At 37.2% G+C, this 23,558-nt stretch overlaps 2 protein-coding genes across 3 annotated transcripts in view; both read right to left on the bottom strand.

Annotated features, from left to right (window-relative positions):
• The window catches only part of kdm4b (lysine (K)-specific demethylase 4B), a 46,912-nt gene extending 37,270 nt beyond the window's left edge, over positions 1-9,642 (bottom strand). The window contains exons 1-5 of the mRNA XM_028444013.1: positions 9,506-9,642; positions 5,403-5,813; positions 4,358-4,533; positions 3,870-3,984; positions 2,801-2,994 (exon numbers count right to left, since the gene is read on the bottom strand). Coding sequence (XP_028299814.1) covers positions 2,801-2,994; positions 3,870-3,984; positions 4,358-4,533; positions 5,403-5,786 — 869 coding nt within the window. The 5' untranslated portion in view covers positions 5,787-5,813; positions 9,506-9,642. The remainder of the gene's footprint in view (positions 1-2,800; positions 2,995-3,869; positions 3,985-4,357; positions 4,534-5,402; positions 5,814-9,505) is intronic.
• Positions 9,643-10,696: 1,054 nt separating this feature from the next.
• Positions 10,697-23,336, bottom strand: uhrf1 (ubiquitin-like with PHD and ring finger domains 1). 2 transcript variants are annotated; one of them, XM_028444014.1, is made up of 17 exons: positions 23,181-23,336; positions 21,154-21,316; positions 20,757-21,008; positions 19,952-20,100; positions 18,092-18,307; positions 17,792-17,907; positions 17,510-17,696; positions 17,205-17,328; positions 16,944-17,051; positions 16,638-16,742; positions 16,139-16,245; positions 15,861-16,023; positions 15,557-15,694; positions 14,313-14,427; positions 13,925-14,073; positions 12,102-12,200; positions 10,697-11,892 (listed from the first exon to the last, which is right to left on the bottom strand). In XM_028444014.1, the coding sequence occupies exons 2-17, from the start codon at positions 21,304-21,306 to the stop codon at positions 11,746-11,748; spliced, it is 2,328 nt and encodes a 775-aa protein (XP_028299815.1). In that variant the 5' UTR covers positions 21,307-21,316; positions 23,181-23,336; the 3' UTR covers positions 10,697-11,745. The 2 variants fall into 2 exon arrangements, with proteins under 2 accessions (XP_028299815.1, XP_028299816.1); XM_028444015.1 differs by having other exon boundaries at positions 21,154-21,311.
• Positions 23,337-23,558: the final 222 nt, after the last annotated feature.

The raw sequence follows: 23,558 nt of genomic DNA, 5'->3' as shown, positions 1-23,558 counted from the left end.
ATGGTCATGTAATTTATCAGATGGCATATTTTATTGGCATTGGCACGATACAGAACTTTTAATTTGACGAAAACAGATGATTGTGTGCATCCCATATTTGGTTTTCTTCCTTCTAGATCCATCACCTCTGCGATTCAAAAAGTAGAAATGGAGATTTTTTATTTTATCATGTGCATTTCTGTTGTCCGTTTGTGCATTTTTCCAGTAAAATGTATGTCTTTTTGAGTCATATTGTATATTTGAGTTATGATTTGCAGGGTTTTTTTTGGGTCATTTCTGTGTATTTGTGTTGTCGTTGTTTGTTTGTAGTACTGTGGGTCTGCTGAGTCCTTTTTTTGTTTTTCTGGTCTTTTCGTGTACTTTTGTCGTTTTTTGTAAAAAAAATTTTTACTCATTTTCTATAATTCTGTTTTTCCTGTCTTTTTACTGTAATTTTTTGTGTGTATATTTTAGTGTGTTCTTGCTGTTGTGTGTATTTTTCTGTTGTTTTGTGCATTTAATTTGGGGGCCACACAAAATTAGACCAAGGGCTGCATGTGTCCCCCAAGACGCCATTTGCCCCTGCCTGATCTAAGGCCACAAGTGTGACATGAGCAAAAACTAGATAGTGTTTGCACAAAGATGAAGGACTGACATCAATCATCTCTAACTCTGAGATAGAGAAAACAAATGTTTCTGAAAAGACTTGAGTATTCTTTAAATTGTCTTCACCTTTGGCCTTGAAGGTGCTGTCCGTATGAATGAGTAAAAGACCTCAGAGTGCTTTGTATCAGGGAAACATCCCCACGATGGTCCCCCTCAATCCCAGCTACAAACTAAATAAATCAACAGATTGGATGTGTGCTCTCCGGCTTCCTGCCACCAAAGCCTGCAGTTACCATGGCAGCGACTCACACGACACTGCTGGAGCAGACCAAGACGTGCGCACATGCACACACACAGTAAATAAGTGTTGAAATTTTTTACAGAGCCAGGAGAAGGATATGAGATACACATCACTTTGATTGCAATATGCTCAAAGATGATTATGGATTTTTGACCAAATAAAACCATTTAAAAAAAAAAAAAATTTAAACTTACAAACCCCAGCTTTAACAATATGAGCAGAATCTGATCTTTGAATTTACAATATTAGCTAAAGACTAACTTAAAAGGAGGAGTTTGAACCAAAATACAGCTTTAAGACATACAGAGACATTTAGAGAACGGATTTAATTTGGTGTAAACAAGGGACGTAAGAAACCAATTAAAGTCTTTTAATCATTACAAGAACTAAATCAAAAGTAAAAAGCATCTCCAAACAGCAGAAGCTCAGTTACCATCGAAATAAATAAATGCAAAACTTTCATATTCCTATGGGAACTATCTGGTGAAAACGGTTCAAAGCCACTGGACTACAGAGGGGAGCTGAGAACTGATGGGTTTTAAGATAAAATGCTCTCATCCCCAGAAAGTTGCAGCTTCAAAATAATCCTTTCAATTCTCTTTTGCCAGCTTTTTCCTACCTGGCCCTCATAAGCTTGGAGGCTCGTCTTTCATGCTACAGCCGACCTACTGTTGTGTGCTGAGGTATGAAGGGTAGTCCAGAGGGTTTCATCATCAGTAAAAAGCAACAGAAGAAGAATGATAGAGGAATAAAGACAGGGGGAAAGTGACTGGTAGCTGGGTGAGTGTGTGTGCGGGTGGGGGGGGGGGGGGGGGGGGCAGTTGCAGTTAGAGTCGAGACCGACTTTGATGGGAACAGAGTTGCAGGGGGAATGGAGTTAATTTCACAAACCGCTGCACTATGAGTAGGGAGGCAGAGAAAGACAAAGGTCGCAGTGTGTGTGAGTGTGTGTGTTCTGTTCCGAATAAACAGACAAAATGAGGTTTTCTTTTGGAGGAATGTCGGAGTGTGAGAATAAGGAATGGCCACATGTCAAAGTAAATATGGTTGAAAAAAATAATCATCTTGAGAAAAAAAACATATACAACAAACGTAAGATTTTATGTTAATAAAAATTATTATTAAGGAAATTATGATGTAAAGATAAACAATCCACCACCTTAATCTGCATCCCTATATAGTTGATATATATGGTTTTTCTGATATGATGATATACCCTGCAAATATATATCCAAGTAATGAAGAAAAAACACCCATTTTAAAAACGGGACATTACAGTAGTTAATAATTTAAAAAATAATAATAATAATTAAAAAAAAAATATATATATATATATATATATATATATATATATATGTTGATTGTTTGCGCAACAAAATTAACATCAAGTAACAATGGATTCTTGCCGAGTTCAAATGAGACCTTTTTTCTCAGCCGTACAATCGAACTTCACAAAGTGTCTTTGTATTGAAGACACTTTTGTCAAAGCTTCGTTATGAGCATTACACTGCAATGAACAGAATATTCTAAAGATATTGTTACATTACATATAAGACAATGGATGACATGTTTACTCTTGTGTATGCATGATGCAAAATGACTTCCTGTCTTACACAAAGCCGATAAATGTTTGGGGTTTGGGTTTTTTTCTCCTAGACAGTATTTGTACACTAGATGGTGCTGTTACCCACTTTGAAACACAAGAGCTTTTCATGCAAGAAGGAAATGACCTTTTGTGTCTTGCATTGCACTCAGCATCTGTAAGCTAAGCTTGGATTGTGTGTAATTGTTTAAATTAAATGTGTCAAAACATTCAGCGACCAAGTGCACTTTTTTAAAATGAATTAAATAACATGAAATAATATTCAAATAATCTCTCTCTATAAACAAAGGATTATGAGGTTTATTACTGACCAGGACTTGGACTGTCCAAAGTGCAGGTAGTTGATGCTGTACAGGTCCATGTCCTCTGTGTGCCAGGCAAATGTAGTCTTCCACATGCCAAAATAAAGGTAAGGGGTGTTTACGCCCTCAATGACGATGCCGCACTCCTGCTCCACCATGTCCAGTAGAGTGTTGAGGTGCCCAATGTTCCACTCGTCAATGTCCTAAAAAAAAAAAAACAGTTTGAAGATGGCATCAAAAGCTTTTGAAAAACACAATGTCGATAAATGATCAGTGACTTGCTCTTTGCTCATGTAGTAGTTAGCCAATTAGTAGAAAACAATGGCTACGCTCTTAAAATACATTTTTTTAAAAACATGCTGTTTATATGTTATTCACAACACCATATCAGGGCTTCATTAAAATAAAGAAACATTAAAAATCTGGATACTTACAAGATCAAAGTCATAATATTTCGAGAATAAAGTTGTAATTTTATGAGAATAAAATCATAATGCTTTTAGATTAAAGTCGCAATTTTTCGAGATTAAATTTGCAATATTTTGAGAATAAAGTCATAATTTTATGAAAATAAAATCTAATTACAAACAGGATCTACTTTGTGTTGTGATTATGGAGAATGTGGAACAGTTAGTGAGATTATACTTCTCTTTAGGTTTCACACATGGTGAAATACTGAGCCTTTTGGCCCATCATCACCACAATATTAACAGTTTAAGGACTTTAAAGTGACTTTGCAGACGTTTGCATTTGTTCTGACCAAAGAATCCGACTGATTTGGAGCAAATGGCAATAGAGGAACACGGACTTCTGAGCATTATACCATTACAAGTTTTTTAAGATATGGTTTTATTCTCATAAAATGACAACTCCTTTCTGAAAATATTCCAACTTTATTCTAAAAATATTACTACCTTAATTCCATAGTGCTGAGATTTCTTTTTATTTTCATGTGGCCCTAATACGCCATTATAGTTATTTGATGAAATCACCAATTTCAATTTGACTAAAGTTCATTCCAAAGTAATTCCAGTGCCAACAATTCTTTTGGGTGCCCCTTTAACCCAACAATGCTCACCTTGTCATATATAGAGCCACTGACGTCAGCGCCATAAATTGGAGACACGAACGTCAGATTTTTCCAGTACTTCCTCTCTAAATCATCAAAGTCTTTGTGGCGTGGTGTGCAGTACCTGAAACCAAAGCACAACTTTAAACTGGATCCATCTTTTTTTTATCTGTGGTTTATTGACATCATATTTACATTCCTGAGGTCTGTGTTCAACCTAACCATTGCTTGATACAGTCCTCAACAAATACACAAAATGATGAAATCATTTTATATTAAGCAAAGTTCAAGCACTTCATGGCCAATGCTTTATTTTTTGTTTTTAAGCAAATTAAAACAAAATGTTTAACAGGGAGGAAACTAGGTTTGCTCTGGTAGATATATTACAGATTATAACTTGAAACAAAAACTAATCCCATGATAAGTAAAAATCAATAATAATATATCGGTTTCTAACATTCACTCTCTTCAGACACAAGCATTTGTGATGGACTCACTTCTTGCTGTTGGCCAGTTTACGGTATTCACCAACAGTCATAGATTTCTTCTGAATGTTGTACTGTGTGAACAATCCTGACTGACCGGTCACGACCTGCATGATAGGAGCTGGAATCACCATGGCCTCAATTGTCTCATAAGTGCTGCGTGGTTTCCAGCCCTCAGGGGGAATCACCTACAACAGCAAAACAAATGATAAATACACATAATAAAAGGGCAGTCTGAAAAGAGAGAGAAAGAGAAAGAGACAATTTAAACCAGATTGTCAACTTTTAGCACAGGATCAGCAGTGCCATGAACTGTGTGATTGTCTGATCTGAGTTACACATTATCAATATTCATGTCAGCATTTAGAAATAATACCAATCTGAGCATTAATACAAGAAGGGAAGGACCAAAGGCTTGTTTGTCTTTTTCGGTGGTTTTGAGAGTTTTTAGATTGATTTTGTATTTCTGTTTAAAAAAAAATTGCCTTTTCAAAACTTTTTTTTTTTTTGCATTTTTGCAACCATTTTATATATTTTGGTCATATGTTTTTGTTCTTTTGAATGTTTCTGTTTTGTCATTTTTTAAATGTTTGTTGTCACTGTGTGTGTTTTTTGTTTTATAGAGTCAAAGTGTTTGTTTTCATCATCATTTTGCATGATCTTGTTGTCACTTTGTGAAGTTTTCTGTCATTAGCTGAATTTTTGTCGTCGATTTGTGAATTTTTCTGTTGCTTTGTAAACACTGTGTGTATGAAGTCTTTTTTTGTGTGTATTTTGTAGTGATTTTGTGTTTAGATGGTTGCCAAAATGCATTTGTTGTCATTTTGTGTATTTAACTATTTTTGTGTCTGCTGTGTCTATTTCATGAGTCATTTTGTTTTTGTTGGTATTTTGTGTACTTTTGTTTACTTTTTGTGCATTTTTCAGTCATTTTGTGTGTTTATAGATTTATTTTGTAAATATTTTCTGTATTATGTTGTATTTTGTCCTTTGTTTTTAAAAAAAGAAAAAAACAAAACTATTTTTGAGTGATTGAAACACTTGGAGCTGCCCTGACCTTTGCCAGCCCAGCACGGTGAGCCCCTTGGCTCTCCATGTAGACAATGTATTTAGCAAAGTCTTTAAACTCCTCCATGGTGGGCCGAAAGGTCATGATCTTGCAGTTGGGGTTTTTGGCAGGAGCAGGTGGGTTAGGTGCTAGCAGAGGTCCAGGAGGAACTTCAGCACCTGGACACAGGTCAGGGGTCACATCTGGAATCATGGGCGGAGCTGTGGTGCTGTTCAGAGCTCCAATCTCTTGCGAGCACTCGGCTGTATGGACGATCTCTGCTATTGCTGGCTCCATGGTGGGAACCAGTGGTTGGGCTGGGCTGAGAACAGGAGGAGAGGCTAAAGCAAGATGAGGAGTAGGCATCGGGTCCATGACTATATCAGTAGCCATTGGTCAAATGGAGAATTGCAGGTAAACCTGGAGGAGAGAGAACAGCCAGTCAGATTCAGCTCAGATAAATCAGACAACACAAGGAAAAAGACAACTGCATTTTTGGACGAGTGTGTACCCTCTTACTGCAATATAAATTGTTCTTCATTTGTACTATTTCTTTATTTATTTCATTCAGGATTTATTTTTAATTAAACTGCATTGTTTTTGCATAATTTATCAAGGGATTTTTTTCACAATGAAAGATAAAAGAAAATAGTACAGTATTTTTTCTTTTTTTCAAAGAAAAAAAAAATTTTCATTATCATTTGTCTACAGTCTCATTTTGTAAAATGAATCGTATCGTGAGTTGAGTGAATCGTTACATGCCTAATGGCCTCATATAAAAGGATTTTCATTATCAGCGAGTGATTAAATAACCCCAAAGTTGGGGTCCAAAATAAAAATTAAGTTGCATTAAGAAAAAAATTTTTATATCCCAAGAAAGAGTAAGCTTTATACCACCAATTAAAACAGAGATCAGATTTTTTTTTATTTCTTATTCCCAAATGCAGTTATGGGCCAATAAAAAAAAAAAAGTTGTTTTTTTTTTTCTTTCAAGAGACTGTTACAAGAACCAATGCAAATATCTGACTAATCATTAGTGATTTGAACAATCTATGTAGATACTGTAGCTCAAAGCTGATAAAGCTACACTTTCTTTCAAAATTTGAGAGGCTGGCATGTCCACCAGATAGGATGTATAGCAGATAGCTTTGTATATTCTGATAGAGTAGGTGGAGCTTTATTATTATACCAAATTTCAGTTTCCTATGTGGTGTAGTTTCTGAGATATTGGAAGATATGGAATAAAGATAAGGATGAGCAAAAATCAACACACACACACACACACACACACACACACACACACACACACACACACACACACACACACACACACACACACACACACACACACACACACACACACACACACACACACACACACACACACACACACACACACACACACACACACACACACACACACCTGACCTCACAAAATTGGCCGTACCTCAAAAAGTGTTCATCCCATCAAAAAAAAACATTTACGGTGTGCCTCATCACGGAACAATTGGTGAAAATTTTAGAATTTTTCAGACCTAAGTGCATGGGCCATTTGTGAAATTGTGACCCAGTATTTAAATTCTGAAATACCTGCTGAATCCGTGTACCCTTCATTCTTTGGTTATTCTGTTTTAAAACCAAATAACAAATAACAAATAAACGGTGTGGTTATTTTGTTTTACTGTTTTAAAATCAAAACAGAAATACAGAAAAGCAGAATTTTTCTGTTTCAAAAAATATATATTGTTCTGTTTGTGTGATATTTGGATATTTACAGGGAAATTAGAGTGAGAGCTGATTCAGCTGAAGTCCGCTGCACCTCGTTTCCCTTCCCAGGTCCTGGACCAGGTCTCCGCACACAATAGGACTGTTTAGGATGTATTTCGTTTCTGGTCCTGCTCCTGTTTTCATGCAGTCTGTGGATGTTTTAGATCGAATAAAGCTGCTCACATTTAAAGTGAATTGTTTTATGGTGTATGCAATCTAAACAGTTTTACAGTTCAAATAATATCCAGATAAACTGGTGACTATCGACTGTGAGGCTGGTGTGAGGAACAATAGATTTTAGAACTTCTACCATTTGACTTTGGCAAAAACAATTACAGCTTTTTTGAGGGCAGGAAAAACATCTATTTTGCACGTTATAATCCACTAAAGGCAGCCTTCAACACACGGAAGTTGATCACAAGAAATAAGGAGCACCAGTAGATTCATACACCACATGTGGTTCCTTTAATCACATATCATGTGCATGTTTTACAAAACATCCATTTTTTAGGTTTTGATTTAATTAGGTATTAATAACGCTACAATTCTCCAGTAATGTGAGTTGTGCGTTGCTCCTTTTTTGTCCGGGAGCTAAAGTCCGCCCAGTCACCAGTTTATTTGGATACTATTTGAATCGTAACACAGCGAAACAAAACATAAACTTGAGCAGCTTTTAACGAGCTAAAACATCCACACACTGAATGAAAACATGAGCAGGACCAGAAAACTGCTGAAATGAATCCTAAACAGTGTGTGGAGATCTGGTCCAGGACCTGGGAAGGGAGGTGCAACGGACTTCAGTTCTCAATCTGATTTCCCCCATCACACAAACGGAATAAGTTTTTTTTTTTTTTTTTTTTAACAGAAAAACGCTGCTTATCTAGTTTTTCAGTTTTGGTTTTAAATCAGTAAAACAAAATAACCACCCCACTGTTTATTTGTTATTTAGATTTGGTTTTAAAACGGAATAACCAAAGAGCAAAGGGTACAGGGATTTGACTTGCACAAACAAGCATATTTGTTTATGACACGACTCATTGAAACAGAAAGAGAAACCAATCTAAGCACACTTTCACACCTAGAACTTATCAACTAATAAAATAATTTACCCTTTTGTCAAGTTTTAGACTAAACATGCATAATGAAAAAAATAAAATAAAAATGTTTTCCAGCAACAACAAAAAAGTAAAAGTTAAAAAATTCCCAAACTAGTGAAAGTACAGAAATCTCTCAACCTATCACATCAAATTATCTTGGCAGTCTATAAATTATGATGTACAACATTGGGATTTTCAGGCCACCTATTTCCCCCTTGTACCAAAGACTCCTAAATATTGGCACAATTTGATGGTATGCAGATACCAACTCACCAGATGTGAATTTATATATACATACATTTAACACAATTTATTCTTAAACCTCTTTCAAACAGGTTAGTGTGCTGGACAATTGGTTTCCCTCGGGCAGCAATTCACTGTGGTATGACTAAACATGAAGCAAAAACTCTTCAAGAAGAAAAAAAAAAAAAAGTTTTACTATGGCCACAAAACACGTAAAAAATGCCTATTTATAACAATTGAGGATATAACACTATCTGTATGACTATGACACTTTAACTCGACCTTATTTTTGCAAGCAGGCTGTTAAAAGGACATACATTTTATTATTTAGTTTATATTAATACATTGAAAAACCTTCACCACTGTTGTTAGATTTAATAATGATAAACTTAATATAATTTAATGAGATTCCGGTCTAATCAGCGGAGGCTAGGCCACATGATCCCACAGCTGTTAAACTCACAACAAGAAGAGGCCTATGCACAGCGTTTAAAGCCAAAGCGGCCCGACGCTCAGTCTGCAGCACAAAAAAGGTTACTATGGTAATACATGTTAAATAGTTAGTTGCATTAGTAGACGCTTTGGGTTGCGCGATGAATGGTAAGCGTGTTTGATTCAGTGACATCAGAGCCATGTTTCTGTCTCTAAAGCAGATTGCCTCCGGCTGCTGCTAAAGGTGACGACAGCCCGTGCAACTAGCAGCAACTATTAGCAACGTCTAGTAGCAGACAACAGAACACTGCCACCGGAGAGTTCAGTAAAGCTAACAATCACTCACTCACACACACATTAGTGCAGCCTATTATGCTTTAAATACCACACAGTATACAAGATAATGTTTGAAACCTCAATGCCCTTCTAGCTAATACTCGTTAGCCACTAGCTAGCCACTTCCCATATCTGCATTTAGGGGAAAACAAACCGCTACGGCGAAGCCTCGTCGAACATGAAAGATGCACAATTTACATTAAAGACGATATGGATTGCAATGCTAGGGCACTTTACCTCCTGCGGTAGAGAAAATCCCTCAGCCAAGATTGCCGAATTTGTTTATTTTGTGTAACAAAAATCGACAGGATCAATTTTCTTCTCTTGAGCATTAGCAAGTAAAGACCTTAGCAGATACGCCCACTACATAATTCCCGTCCTGTGATTGGCTAAATTGTGTCAACGACTACGTAGGTTGCGTAAACACTTGGATGTCATTGGACAGTTTTGTAATAGGCGTGTTCAATAGCCAATTATAGTAGACACTGGAATCGTCCATCAACTGCTTGGCGTGCACGCCACGCACGTACACACACTACCGGGTTTACTATGTGGAACGTCGTTTAGCAACCAAGAAGGAAATGATAGTATTATGTGTGCGGATTAATAATTGGTCAAAACTAACAATCTAAAGTGATGTGATATAATTCAATGATTTTAAATCAAGGCTATAAATCCATAAGTGGGTTTTTGTTGCCGAAATGTCCGTGAGTTGGAGCGTGTTCTTCAAATTACATTTAACAAAGAACAACCTGAAACAACCTCACAAACATTCCTAATGTTATCTTAGGTCAGGGAGGTCATTTGACAATCCAAGTTTTTTTATTTTTTTTTTAATTTTAGCTTTTCTACTAGAATAAGTACAGTCACACAAAGAAGATCCATGCCCTGGAACAGATGCCAATCTATATTTAGTTTAAAGTGTGGCAGACAATCCACAGGAACGTGTTCTTCAAAGACAGCAGGAATAGCAACTCAGGAACGGGTCAGATTAGGTCTCTCCAGAGAGCCTAAACATTGAAAGAAACTGGCTCAACGTGCTCCTTTAAATGCCAAGAAGCTTAACTTTATTTAATCTTTTCTTACTGCAAAATATAGCATGCTCTGTAATTTGACAAAAAAAAAAAAAAAATTAAAACAATATGCAAGTATATACACTAATTTGTCAAATCCTGTTTTAGGGTTAAAGGCAAATTTTCAAAACTTTATAATTCAGAAATCCCAGCACAATATCTTACACAAGACTGACACAAACAAATATACATTGTTTTTCGGTTATTTTTATTGAATATAATAAAAATGTATAAACAACTTTGCACTAAACGTGTGCAAACCATCCTAACAGTACATATCAAAACTACAATGAATTAAAAAAAAAAAAAAAAAAAAAAAAATTGTACAAATTCAAGAAAATATACATTTCCCAGTCAAGAATTTCTATCGCCAAACAGTGGAGGTGCTGGCACACTGCTCTATAAATTTCCCCACTTATTCAATTACAAAGGCATTTGTAGAACGCTGTTAATAACAAGGTTTTAGAAGTATGATTACTCGAAGAGGCAGCTTTTGAAATTTACAACGGATGCAAGCAATTCAACATTCTTTTTTTTTTTTTTTTTTTTTTTAGAGACCAATAGAGACACAAAAGGTAGACTGGACACCATTTACACACAGAAAAGCAGGCAATGGACTACAACAAGATGGGATTGGGGATTTTAACGGTTTCAAAAATACAAATTTCTACGGTTACAATGTATGGAATATCTACAGAGCTACACTGACAGGAGCCCTATGGAAATCTTAGTTGGTTAAACACTGCCTTTTCTTTAGACAAGTAAGCGTTAATAAAAGAAGGGTGAACCAAATCAATGACACTGAATTCCCAGTTTTTAACTCATATCGCTATTCCTCCTTTTCGCTGCAGCATTCTATCAACTTTTAACGGTTATACTTCAAGCTACCTACTTCAGAGTTCAAAGTCTCTTAGTGACAGTCTCCCTTGTTAGCTCAGAGTAACCATCACATTTGTTACTCATTTAACTGACAAATGCTGGGGCGAATGAACCAATTAAATTCCCAAAGCTAAATTGCTCTAAAATGAAAGTCAACATGAGAGCAAAATATTGGGAAATACTATTTAAGAACACCTATTAACGAAAGAAATGTAAAGCAGCTAAAAGCAGACTTTTCCTTAAGATGACATCAGCATTGGTTAATGGAACAAAGTTATAATAAAAAAAATTAAAGTATTGATGAGTAACGGTGCAGTTTTAACAGAACTTTCAAAAAAAAAAAAAAAAACACCAAAATATGAGTTTCCTGGTAAAAATGAAGCTTCAAAGTCCACAAATATTGTACTTTTAATTAAGATTAATCTGGAGAATATATTAAGAAACTGATTCTTTATCGGCTGTGCTGAGAATGCCCTTACAGTTGAAATTGTGATTCTTTGAGGGCTGAGTCGACTGAACCAATGATCATCGGCCATTGCTGTACCCAGGGTAAAACTGATTCAAAATATCTTGGAGAGGTTTGTTGACAGCCATGGAGTAGTTCTTTCCCAGGTCATGTCTGCATGCAGGGCAGGTGTACACCTCGGCTTTGAAAGACCTCTGAAGACATTCCTAGAAGTCATAAAAAAGTAATACATCAGTACTTCCACACACACATTGCAGCAACTGAGCCATTCTGGTCTATAACCATCATACAAAGGCATGATCACAGGACATGGATTTACAGGCAAATCTACCCAAAATGCTGTTTAGGACCTTAAATAATGTAATTTAAATATCCCAAACTGTATAAACCCAGCTCATTGGTGGGTCTCTCTTACCTTGCAGACATTGTGTTGGCACTCGGTGGTGATTGGCTGATAAACCAATTCTTGGCAGCAGATGCACAGAAAAACCTCTTCAACTTTGCTCAAAAATTTCTGGGGAAAAAAAAAAAAAAAAAAAATCAGAAAACATGAGTTGTATGACCCATCTTATTCTGACAGTGATGCATTGGTACCTTTCACATTCAAACTGATACGGTTCCAACACATGGTACCAGGGAATCAGTACCTGTACTCAATGCTACCAATTGTCTGTGTGTTTATGTGGTAATAAATGTTTATGCATTCAATAATAAATCTCAATTTAACATACTGATGTCACAATATAAAAACTTTAACAAATAAATCAAAACATTCCACTGTTTGTATTTTAACAGTTTTTTCAACATGAAAACCCTCAACTACAACTACACAGTGTTTTCTCTTAATAATGCACAAATTAAAATCCAGCTCTACGTACTACTATTCCTTTCCTCTCTGGACAAAAAAAATCATGAAATGGGGTCCATCCATGGAGGGCAAAAGAGTTTAAAAACAAATAAGCAAAAGAACATGGAGTAAAAATAAAAACCGGTATATATTAGGGCTGAACGAATAATTGCATTTGCGATATCGCAAATTGCAAAGGCTGAAAGTATTTTATTTTTAATTTTGTTCTTGTAAACATGTAGACTGCACTTCTCAAACACTCTCTGAACTTAGGACAGAACATGTTTCATGAAATATAAAGTTAGTTAGATATGTTGAAGATGTAAAACCACAGATTTGTTTGCTTTATTGTTGTAATCTGTGCTTTAAAATGTATATTTTATATTTATTTAAAGGGGACATATCATGCTAAATCCACTTTTTTTAGCCCTTAAATGCATTTTGTTGTATACTTAGTGTTTAGAAGTATAGAAAAGTTTAAATTAGTCTCTTCAGGTGCTCCGTTGATATCTTTTTTTTCTGTTTTGGTCATATTTTTCAATCTGTTTAAATTTTTCTATTCTCTATTACGTTTTTTGAACAATAACATCACAGTATTTGCAGCGGAACTGCCAAATTAGGACATCAACTCCAGGCCCAACACTTCGAGCAATCCGCCATTTGTATTTCTCGCTTTTATTTTGTAGTCCAAGCTCAAAGATCCCGAAGTTACTGGGGCTCCCTGGCCTCCGCTCTTTCTGCTGGCCTGGCTGCATCTGCGGGTCCAGGGCAGTTCCTGGGCTTGCAGTAGCGTTTTTTTTTTGCACATATACTGGTATACGATGCACTTGCACGCCTTGGGATGTGGGATAAAACTCATACTGGGCTTAACCTTAGACACGTTAATCCCAAATACCTGCTTTAGGTACTACCATTCACTTATTCCCCCTGTTCACAGCCACCACCATTATAGCTAAGCTTCACACTTGTCACCATACTGGCTGGATTACACAACATAATAAGCACAATATATTCTACAACCTCACATCTCACCCTCACTGCAAAACAGTCTATTCTTCCCCACCTTTTCTATTTCCTGCCTTGAGTCTCTCCTCCCTGCTCCCTTTCCCCTCCCCTTCCCCCTCCACTTAGGTGTAACACTGCTCTCCCTTTTTATATCCTCCCTATACTAAAAGATTTCTTACCCTACCTTAGGGAGGGCTGGTGATGGTCACAATTAAGCAATAAAATAAATCAATGTATTTTATTGCAATAAAATATGCATTGCTGTCTCATAATGATTGCACTTCCTGTGGTGTTGACCTTTGACAGCATGTGCAGACAAGTAAAAAAAAAAAAAAAAAAAACTACATTTGCCTTAATCTGAAAGATGCAAATGTGTCCTCGCTCACCGGTCCCAGTGACAGAGACTCCATGGCCTCATCCCACAGTTTCTTATTCGTCTCGTCATCCTTGATGAGACCTTTCTGCTCCCGGGAGAGTTTGTAGACCTCAACCTTGATTTTCTTTGGAGTCTTGCTTGGTGATGACTTTGCTGACTCTAAGGCGGGGAAAGGAAAAAAAAAATTGAAATGCATGTTTATACATTCTGGATTTATAGAGAACAAAAGGACAACTACCAGCAGCCAAAGATTTATACTTTTGTAGCGATAAAAACAGTGAATTGGCTAAAAATCTGTGTCAAATGTTATGTTCAAGTGCGAATGAGCATGAGGACTTCTAAAAAATTTAAAGTGGCAACCCTCACCAATGTGATGAATAAAGTCCTGACACACTCACCACTGCTTTGAGATTTTCTCTTCCTTTTTGCCTTGCTGGGAGTTGCTGCCGCCGCCTCCTCTTCCTCATCCACTTCATTTTTGTTCTCCTTCTCTTTCTGATAGCCGGCGGGATACTGCAACCAAGTCAATGAACATTTACACAAAAGTAGATTATAATGGATTTAAACACCCTCCAACATTTCCTCTATTCAACATTTAAAAATTCTGAACTTTCAACAAAGTTAAGATTGCAATAATTTTCAGATACAGGATAGCTTTAATGAAACCCGCTGCTAAGACTACACCGTCTTCTATTGTTTTTAACCCTCTGGGGCCGACGAATGCGCCGGCGCGTCCTGATCACATGATCTTTTTAAAGAGCCAATAGCGGTAAAGCACAGCATCCTTGGATCTTCGTTTCAACCCGTGTTGAAAGTCTTTAAATCATGATGTTAGGCCAAATACAAGTGGAGTTATGAGGGAAAATGTGCACGCGAGGCTCCGTGCAGGAAGACCGCTGCAGAGCTCGTCTTAAACGAAAGCGAGAGTGCTGTGCAGCAAGAAAGAACCATGCTGAAACTCATTATAGCTTTTTCCTATTGGTTGAGAAGAAGGATACCATTGTCCAATCATAATGTCCACATATAGCGGGGAAAGAGGGTGAGTTGAGAGTTTGAGATAATAGTGATTATTACTGTGATTTGACTGTTTAGTTAGAGTGTAGTGAGTGAGATTGGAGTGTAGTGTCTAATACCAACACAATGAGGCACAAATAATTTGCATTTCCCTGTATTTGTGATTCATACTTTTTTTGTAAATAGTTGTACAAAATCGCCTGAGACATTGATTGCATTTCACTGTAAATAGCTACTGTTTTTATTCATCTGTATATACGTTTTTGAAATATATAGTTTAGATTTGCTAAACAAGCAACAAAAATAATTCGTTAAAAATGTTTGTGACTTTTATAGTAAAAAAAACCAAACTTTTCCCCACTCGAATTTGAGTTTTTATAGTGGTTTTAGATCCACTGTTAATACAGTATACCATATTAATGAAAATACTTCACAGTCAAATTTGGGGGGGCTGTCCTGAAAAGAATGATACCAAACAAGCAAGGTTTATGGATTTCCTTATATGAAATATAAAGGTAAAATCAAACGCAACGAAAAAACAGCAAAAACGCCTTAGGCCCCAGAGGGTTAATTGGCGGGTGGCGGCCAAGGGATAAGTAAATGTTTGTTAGACTGTTTTCAGCTCCACCTGTATTGTGAGGCCGAGCTTCTTGATTCGTTCCTTTCCGTCTCTGGTCCATGGTGCAGGCTCGTCATCATCCCGTTTCAGCAGATACCTCCACACTAGAAACCCAGACTTGCCCTCGGCTGGCCAATACTTTACAATCTGCACGGGAAAAAAAGTAAAAGAGCTTTTTTAAAATTGGCCTTAAGGAGAGAAAAGGACAGAATTTACATTAAATGTAGTGAAGCACATTTGGTCTTAATCACACAGTTTTGATACAAATTTCAGAATTCATTGTTACTTAAGCTTTCCTGCACAAAGTTCTTACCTTATAAATGCCATCGTATCGGTTTCCTTCCTCAGGGCTGTATTTGCTGTGTTTCCGTCCTTTGCAATTTCGCACAACTCGAACAGGTTTACCCTCCTTCCAGTTCTTGGACTCAGCTCCATTTTTGTCATTGACGGGGACATTACAGTTAAGAGCGAGTGCTCTGAGGAACCAAAAACATAAGATGAATAAAAGCAACAAAGCAGACCACAAACCAGCACAAAATCCAATTATGTCGATGCGGGTTGACATAATGGTGTTGTTGTTCAGTGCTGTACCGGTTCATGTGTGTAAGGGTCTGATCACACGACTGCTCAGCGGTCCTCTTGTTTCCTGACAGGTCTCGTCCTCCTGAGCCAGTGTACGTGAACTCATTGCCATCATCCTACAGTAAGAAAAGATTCAATTACACAAATGGAACATTTTGTGTGCAAAACGATTATGACACCTGTCATTAGCGTGAAGTGTTGGGTCTTGTACCCTAACCACAATAATCCCTCCACCAAACCCAAAAAATGCCAACATAGCTCCGGAGGTGTCAATTTAGTGAAAGGTGTCATAATTTAGCAAACAACACTTAATGACACCTTATTCATGCTAATGACAAATAATGTCAGCCTTATGTATATAACTTCAAGTAAAATGTTACCAAAACTGCTACAAATATCACACAACCCAATGTGAATTTTTTCCTGGGAAACTTGAAAAAAAGAATTTAAAATAAGAGTTGTTAAAAGGCTATTTCTAATTACAACAATTAAAAGTACATGCACATACCACATCATCCTCATAGCCTCCTGCTAGCACCAGAGAATATGCGCCATCATTGCTCCTGCCATGAATCCCAGCGACATGTGGTCTGTGGACCCCAGATTCACTGACCTAAGTTTAGAAAATATTAACACATGTTATTAACGGTCATCAAACATACCAGACACTACATAAAACTGCAAGTTGCGCAATTGATTCTTAGAAAGCGTAATAATCCAAACCAATGTTGGCATTTTGAAAACTTCCCAACAATGTTTTCAACAGGAACTTTTACAGTCTGCTTAAGGAAATGTATCATTTAATGAAACTAACCTGCACTCTGAACTTCCACAGAGAACCTACTGGGATGCCAGGGATCGGGCCGTAGTGGTTGGACGGGACAATAGTGCACTGCTTGGTTCGACCAACACACGCCATTCCCTGAGGGGAGAAAAATTCACAAATCTTAACAGAGCATGTCAAAGACAGAGGGAGATACAACCATCAATATTTAAAGAACGGCATTAAACACTACATTTATAATATAGCTATTCAATCTAAAAAGAATGAACATGTGAACATAAGGACAATCACCTTTCCCCAGTCCCGCTGGCTGGAGGAGCTGGCAGAGGCCATCTTAGCTTTTTTCTTGCTCTCCTTCAGCCGTTCACCAGCTCGCACAACCTCACTGCTGTCGTTACGGCAACCTGGGCAATACCTGAAGACATGCGATTGATCAGAAGGTTAAGTTCAGAATTTTAATGGCATACATGAATAAGTGTGTGTGTGTGTGTATGTATATATATATAGCAGGACACCAAAGCTGTTATTGATCTATTGTTGATATGAGATAATTTCCTAAATAGATATAACACCAGAAGGGTCATAAAACTACTGACCAGTCCTCGTCATCTGGGATGGTGGTGAGCGGTGGGTTCAGGCAGTAGGTGTGGTACGCCATGTCACATTCATCACACAGCAACTGCTTATCAGGGTCCTGCTTGATGCCACAGATGTTGCAGTTGCACCAGCGGCAGTTTTTCTTTAGATCATCCTTACAGTGTTTACACTCTGGGCCATTGGATCCTTTGGAGTGAAGCACATTTGTATAACAAATTTAGATACCAAATTTACTAAATCAAAAAGATATCCCAATGCCCAAACCCAAGGAATGCACTTACTTTTTAGTGGACTCTCAGATCCTGATGGGAGGTCACTTGGAGAACCAGGCTCCTCTATTTTGTAAATTTCAGTGAGGAACAATATACGGCAGTCATTCAAAGAGTCTCCAGCATCACTACAGGCAAAAGAAAGACACAGTGGACTTGGTGAACATTTAGAAAATTATAAAAAAAGTGAGGGATAAAGCCATAATTAATCGGTGAAGAATAAGACTTCCATTTTTTTACATTTCGGCCTAATAACTGAGCCCTTTCCTAAACACTCATGACAATTCCTGTTTTAAGCACCAAAATTCCTACCCCAGAATGATCTTGGCATGAATCTCTCGCTGAGTACGGGTCTCCCTCCTCTTCTGGATCTCAGCATCATACCAGTAGCCACGTTCCTTCGGGTCATCTGGATTGTAGTTCACCATGACAACCATACCTGGCTCAAGCTGGTGCCACTGGTACACTGTACGAGCACGTGGACGGACGTCTTTGCCAAGCAGCTCAATCACTCCATTCTCTGGGTAACTAATGAAGATATAACATGAAATGGTATTTTACTAATGGGTTAGGGTATGGGTTAAGGTACATAAAGACAGTGAAGGAATTACAAAAACACCCAATATAAGTCCTTTATGTGCAATTCAATTGGCGAGATTGTTACTATGGTATAAACAATAAATTGCCATTTTAAATACTCTGGGATCTTGGTAAGATTTAGGGACATTTACCGTAGCATTTTTTTATTTTACAATTCATATAGTGTGCCTACAATAAAGGTCTTAGGTTAATGTTTGGCTAATTTCATATACAAGTAAGCCATGACCTTGACAATATGGAAATAATCACATTGTGTGATGAGAATGATTAACAGCAGCCATATGTTAGCATATAATCAAATATATTCCAAATATTATCCTTTAAGTTTAAGAATTACCAGTTGTTCAACTTTTGTACAAATAAGATTAACTGATAATATTTCAATGCAATTAGGATTTACAGCCCCATTCATTTAAGCAGTAACTGAGGTCCCTAAACAGATACAATTTAAATGTTTATCATACACCAAACATTATAAAAACCCAATTATTGAGAAACAAGTACCACACAAATATTTTGTAATCAAAAGCCAGTATGTTAAGATTTAGTGAGCTCGCTGTGAACATTAAACTAAATAAGTAGCTTTAGGGGAAATAAATCTTTGGTGTTTAAACTATTTCTGTTGCGTAATATACACCGTTTACTAGGGCTGTAGTCAACCAAGGAAATGGTTGGTCGACCAAGACTAAGGCACATGTAGCAATTAGTCGACCAAAAAAAAAAACAAAGGAGAATGAATGAGCAGGTGCAGAGGATGACAACAAGAAAGAAAAAGAGACAAATACTTTTGTTTTGGCGTTTCTTGGTGTTGATTTGCTTTTAAACACAGACCATCTATGATATGAACCGTATTCAAGCTTTGACCAGAACCCGACAAAACAAAACTGACACAGACATCTCAGACAGACGTTAGGTATTTTTCTCAGAGCTCGACCTGAAACTGACAATTAAAACTTATTTTTTCCTCATACAAATGACATATTTATGTTTGTTTTAGTGGTAAGTCTGATTTTATTTATAAACAATGTCAACATCGGATCAGCGCACGGGGAAACAAACGCACATCAAACACAGGTGTGCAGTGTGTCCCGCGGCACCAGGGACAGTGGATCCATTTACATAATCCACGTATCAAATATCAGGATAATCCATGTTCTTGTGTTTCAAGCCTGTTGTCAGCTGAAGCCCCACATTTTATTTTTTATTTTTTGCAGCGCAGCACGCACTCACACACAGCTGTTGCTGGACATAGAATCATTTTTAGGCATTAAATACATTATATTGATATTTAATCCTTATGCATTGCATTTTTTTTTTTACAATATTGAAACTGATACCATTGCTGGTCATCCAATGAAAATCTTGGTCGACCACAACGGCATCGACCAATTAGTCGACTAAACGACCCAAGTTGGCAGCCCTACTGCTTACTGCCTCATTGTCATATTGTAGTTCAAAGCCCAAACAGTTTTATACTCATTCATTAATGTGCGACGGAACGGGTGACGTTGGTTGTTTTGTTTTTTTAATTCTGGAAAAAGGCTAAAAATTATGAGGACAAAGGACTCTTACTCTTCGTATTTGACATGATAAAGAACTTCCTCGGCTGGCTCAGCCTCAGCTTCTTCTTTGGGCATCTTTGGCGTCTTGGTCACATTCACGATCTGAGCCTCAAACCATGCTCCCATGTTTAGGTCTCTGGCATCAACCAGTTCATTGATCTTTAGACACACAAAAGACATTTCAATGAGCTTTAAAAAAAACCAAAAACACACAAACCAGAAAACAAATTATTACAACTGGTGCTGAAGCTATATTTTCATGCATGTTTTTACATTATTCTGCCATTTAAATTGGTACATGGGAATCTCTACATCAGTTTGAACATAATGGAGCAGAATATAATTTATTGATCCTTAAAGAGTAACTAAACACCAGGGTTTGCCTCGATTATGGGTGAGGCTCCTGGAGCAGTTCAGACACGCCGAGTCTATACTATAAAATAGACAAAGAACAATCTAAGCTATGTTAACTACCTACTCAGTACTCACTAAACCTCTATTCCACAAGTGTTCATTTTTATAGGAGGGGCGGGGCTAAACAGTGATGTAAGAAGCCACCAAAACATCCCAAACCACCATTCTCAGCCAACAACAAAATTTGATTGTAATATCCAGTTCACGCTTACATTTTTACAAGAAAATACACCAAATTGAAATACTTTGACTAAAATATCAGGAGTTGGACTAGGATCAATCAATAACATTAAATCAAACCAAAATGCATTTATTTTCAGCAGAAAAAAATGGATTTAAAGTTTTGTTACTCTATAATAATAATCTCTCAACACATTAAGTGTCACAATTAATAAACGTACCTTGAAATGTCCAAATCCAGGGTCCACGAGCTCTCCCGTCTGGGCAGAGGTTCCAGCAGCCTGAGCTTCCACCTCCCCGTGAGTGGAATTCTTATCAGACTCGCTTTGTGTCGAACCACAACCTGAATCAGAGTCAGAGAGCTCCGCCTCTTTCTCTTTGCGTTTCACATCTTGCGTCTTCTGCCTGACAAGGAGCTGAACGATGTCATTTAGGCCCACATTGTAATCAAAAATGGTGTGGCCATCCTCCATCTGATTGGATAAAAATACATATACTTATATACTACAAAAATATTAATATAATTAACGTAATGGGCAGCTTTTAGAGTCACAGGCTGTATAAAGTTTAATAAACAACAATAATAGTTGCCACACCATGTATCCGTGGCTGCCTCACCTGCTTGCCCCGGTAAAAAAGCCTCTGCCTTTCTGGCTCCACATTAAAAAGCTCCATGATTTTTACACGGAGCTCGTCCACCTTGGTGAGTTTGGACAGGTCATCCACTCGATGAGTGTCCTTCCCATCCATTGTGCGCACTTGAATCCACATTGCAGCTGCCCTGCGTAAAAATAAATAAATGACTTAGAATTTTAAAAATCCCAATATCAAAACCAAGCTGAATCATAATCTACACAAGAAACATTTGGCATTAAACATATTGCCAAGTGAATTATAACAAAATGGCTCTTAGGTAATCTCATTTTTGGAACTTGTAATAAAAAAAATTATTCAAAATCTGATTCTATCATATTGCATCTGCAATATTTATTTCTGACCTATCTTACTGAAATGCACTGTAGTAGTGTAGTGTTAGAAGATCTATTACTACTTGATACTAATTCTACCATTGGTTCAATAAAAGTCATGGGCATTTTTTAATCTAGCTGCATATGATAAAAGGAGAAAAAAAGAAACATGTCATATACAAATATGCACTGAAATTGTCTATCATCAAGTATCTATTACAGAAACTGTGATGGCTCCAAAATATGGAGCTTTGAGTAACAAATGTGGAGCATGAGAAAATAGGGATTTTTTTTTTTGCACTTGCATGACAAAATAAAATGGTTGGGATTTCATACTTTGACTAAAATATAAGGAGTTGGACTAGAATCAATCAATAAAATTACATAAAACCAAAATGCATTTATTTTCAGCAGAAAAAAGTGGATTTAGGGTTTCGTTACTCTATAATAATCTCTCAACACAAAGTGTCACAATTAATGAACGTGTTTTCATTTGAAAAAGAATAATACACAAGTAAGCTCTGAGCTTTCTGCCTCTTCCTGCACTGTATGTCTATTTATGTGATATTATGCATTCATTTTTTATTGTGCAAAAGAGATAAATAAAAATAAATATAATTTTAATCATTACTTAATTTTATTCTTACTAGACGTTTCAGGCGACTCCGTTTTATTTTCAGGTGACCTCACATGGGGTCACGAGCCCAAGGTTGAAAACCCCTGCCCTAAACCGTGATTTGGCTTAACAGTTCATAGTGTTTGTATATAAATCATGTATAAATGTACCAATCCTTCTCCTCAGTCTAATGACAGTGTCCAGTTCTAGGCAGGATGAAAAAGAGAGGGAAGAACCTCATTTGAATACAGTGCGGGAAACTCCACAGGCCACGCCCAGTTCTTTTCAAAGCACATCCGGACGCGAGGGAGCGCTAGCAAACAAAGCGCCCCCCGCCACAAAACACGCCTCAACATGAGATACACGGACTTAAAACACTTTATTAAACAATAAGATGCACATTTGTTTACTCAGAAAGAATAATTCCGTAAGGATATATTAAAAAAATAAAATAAAAAAATATTGCATTTAATGTGCTTTTCAGTATGAACTCTGAAGTAAAACCGGTTTCACTCATGGTTTTAATAAAACACCAAATATCACCATATAAATCATGAAGAATGGCAGAAAAACAAAAACATGCTGAGAATCGTTGTCTTAAGCGCTGAAGGTGGAAACAGGCAAGAGGCGGGTTTTAGATCCATCATAAAACTACAGCAATGTAGTGCTAATTATTTTTGTCCCACAAGTTAGACGACATTGTGATACATAATACGTAATTGTTATTCTAAACAATCCGCCAAGCTTAACACCAACTCACAGCAATGCACGCAGCCAGCAAACAACATAAAACTTTACATTCGCGGAGAAATATCTCATTACGTGCATAGTCAAATGTATAAAGTGCTACAAAAAGCCATTGAAGTGCATCGACGAGTGAACAGTTTAAATATTTTTGTTGGATTTTCGCTGGCTGACTGTGTAAGTTGGTGTAAGGAGCCAACAGAAAACGAGGCAGGACTTTATCAAGTTAGCTAGCGTCTAAGCTAGCTGCTGAATGAAGACATCAAGGACTTCCATTATCAAAGTTAAGGAATTAAGAGGGAAAAGATTAGCTTTACCTTTTATTGTTTGTCCAAGTGAAAACAAGAAAACACCGTTGAAAGAATAACTTCCACGTTTCCTCCTGTATCTTTTGATAGTTTGGCACGACCAACTCTAAACCTTGTTAAAGAGCGATCAATGAGTTATTCTTTAAGACTTCAACGTCCCGCCTACTTTAGAGGTTCTGGTTCACCATTGGCTCACAGTGAGCCACTACGCTAAGTTCATTGGCTGCAAGACCTGTCCGTCAAAAATCTGGTTGGCGCTTAGCTTCAGCGCGCGAAATGGCAATCTCGTGAGTAGGGCTCGCCTCGGGATAAATATCGCGAGATTTCATAGTTTACTCGCAGGTCTGGCCCCCTTCCAGACAGCTGGAGTATCCCAGTAAACAAGCT

Source organism: Gouania willdenowi, chromosome 4 (genome assembly GCF_900634775.1).
Source record: "Gouania willdenowi chromosome 4, fGouWil2.1, whole genome shotgun sequence".
NCBI lineage: Eukaryota > Metazoa > Chordata > Actinopteri > Blenniiformes > Gobiesocidae > Gouania > Gouania willdenowi.
The sequence above is the reverse complement of the archived record's forward strand: the minus strand, read 5'-3'. Positions and strand labels throughout refer to the sequence as shown.

What these genes read in the sequence shown, in the direction of transcription:
- uhrf1 (XM_028444014.1), bottom strand. Translation starts at nt 21,306, where the DNA reads ATGTGGATTCAAGTGCGCACAATGGATGGGAAGGACACTCATCGAGTG. An exon ending in GATACGATGGCATTTATAAG is followed by an intron (nt 15,695 to 15,860) that starts GTAAGAACTTTG and finishes TTTCCCGTGCAG; the next exon opens with ATTGTAAAGTATTGGCCAGC. An exon ending in GAGAAAATCTCAAAGCAGTG is followed by an intron (nt 14,074 to 14,312) that starts GTGAGTGTGTCA and finishes TCCCCGCCTTAG; the next exon opens with AGTCAGCAAAGTCATCACCA.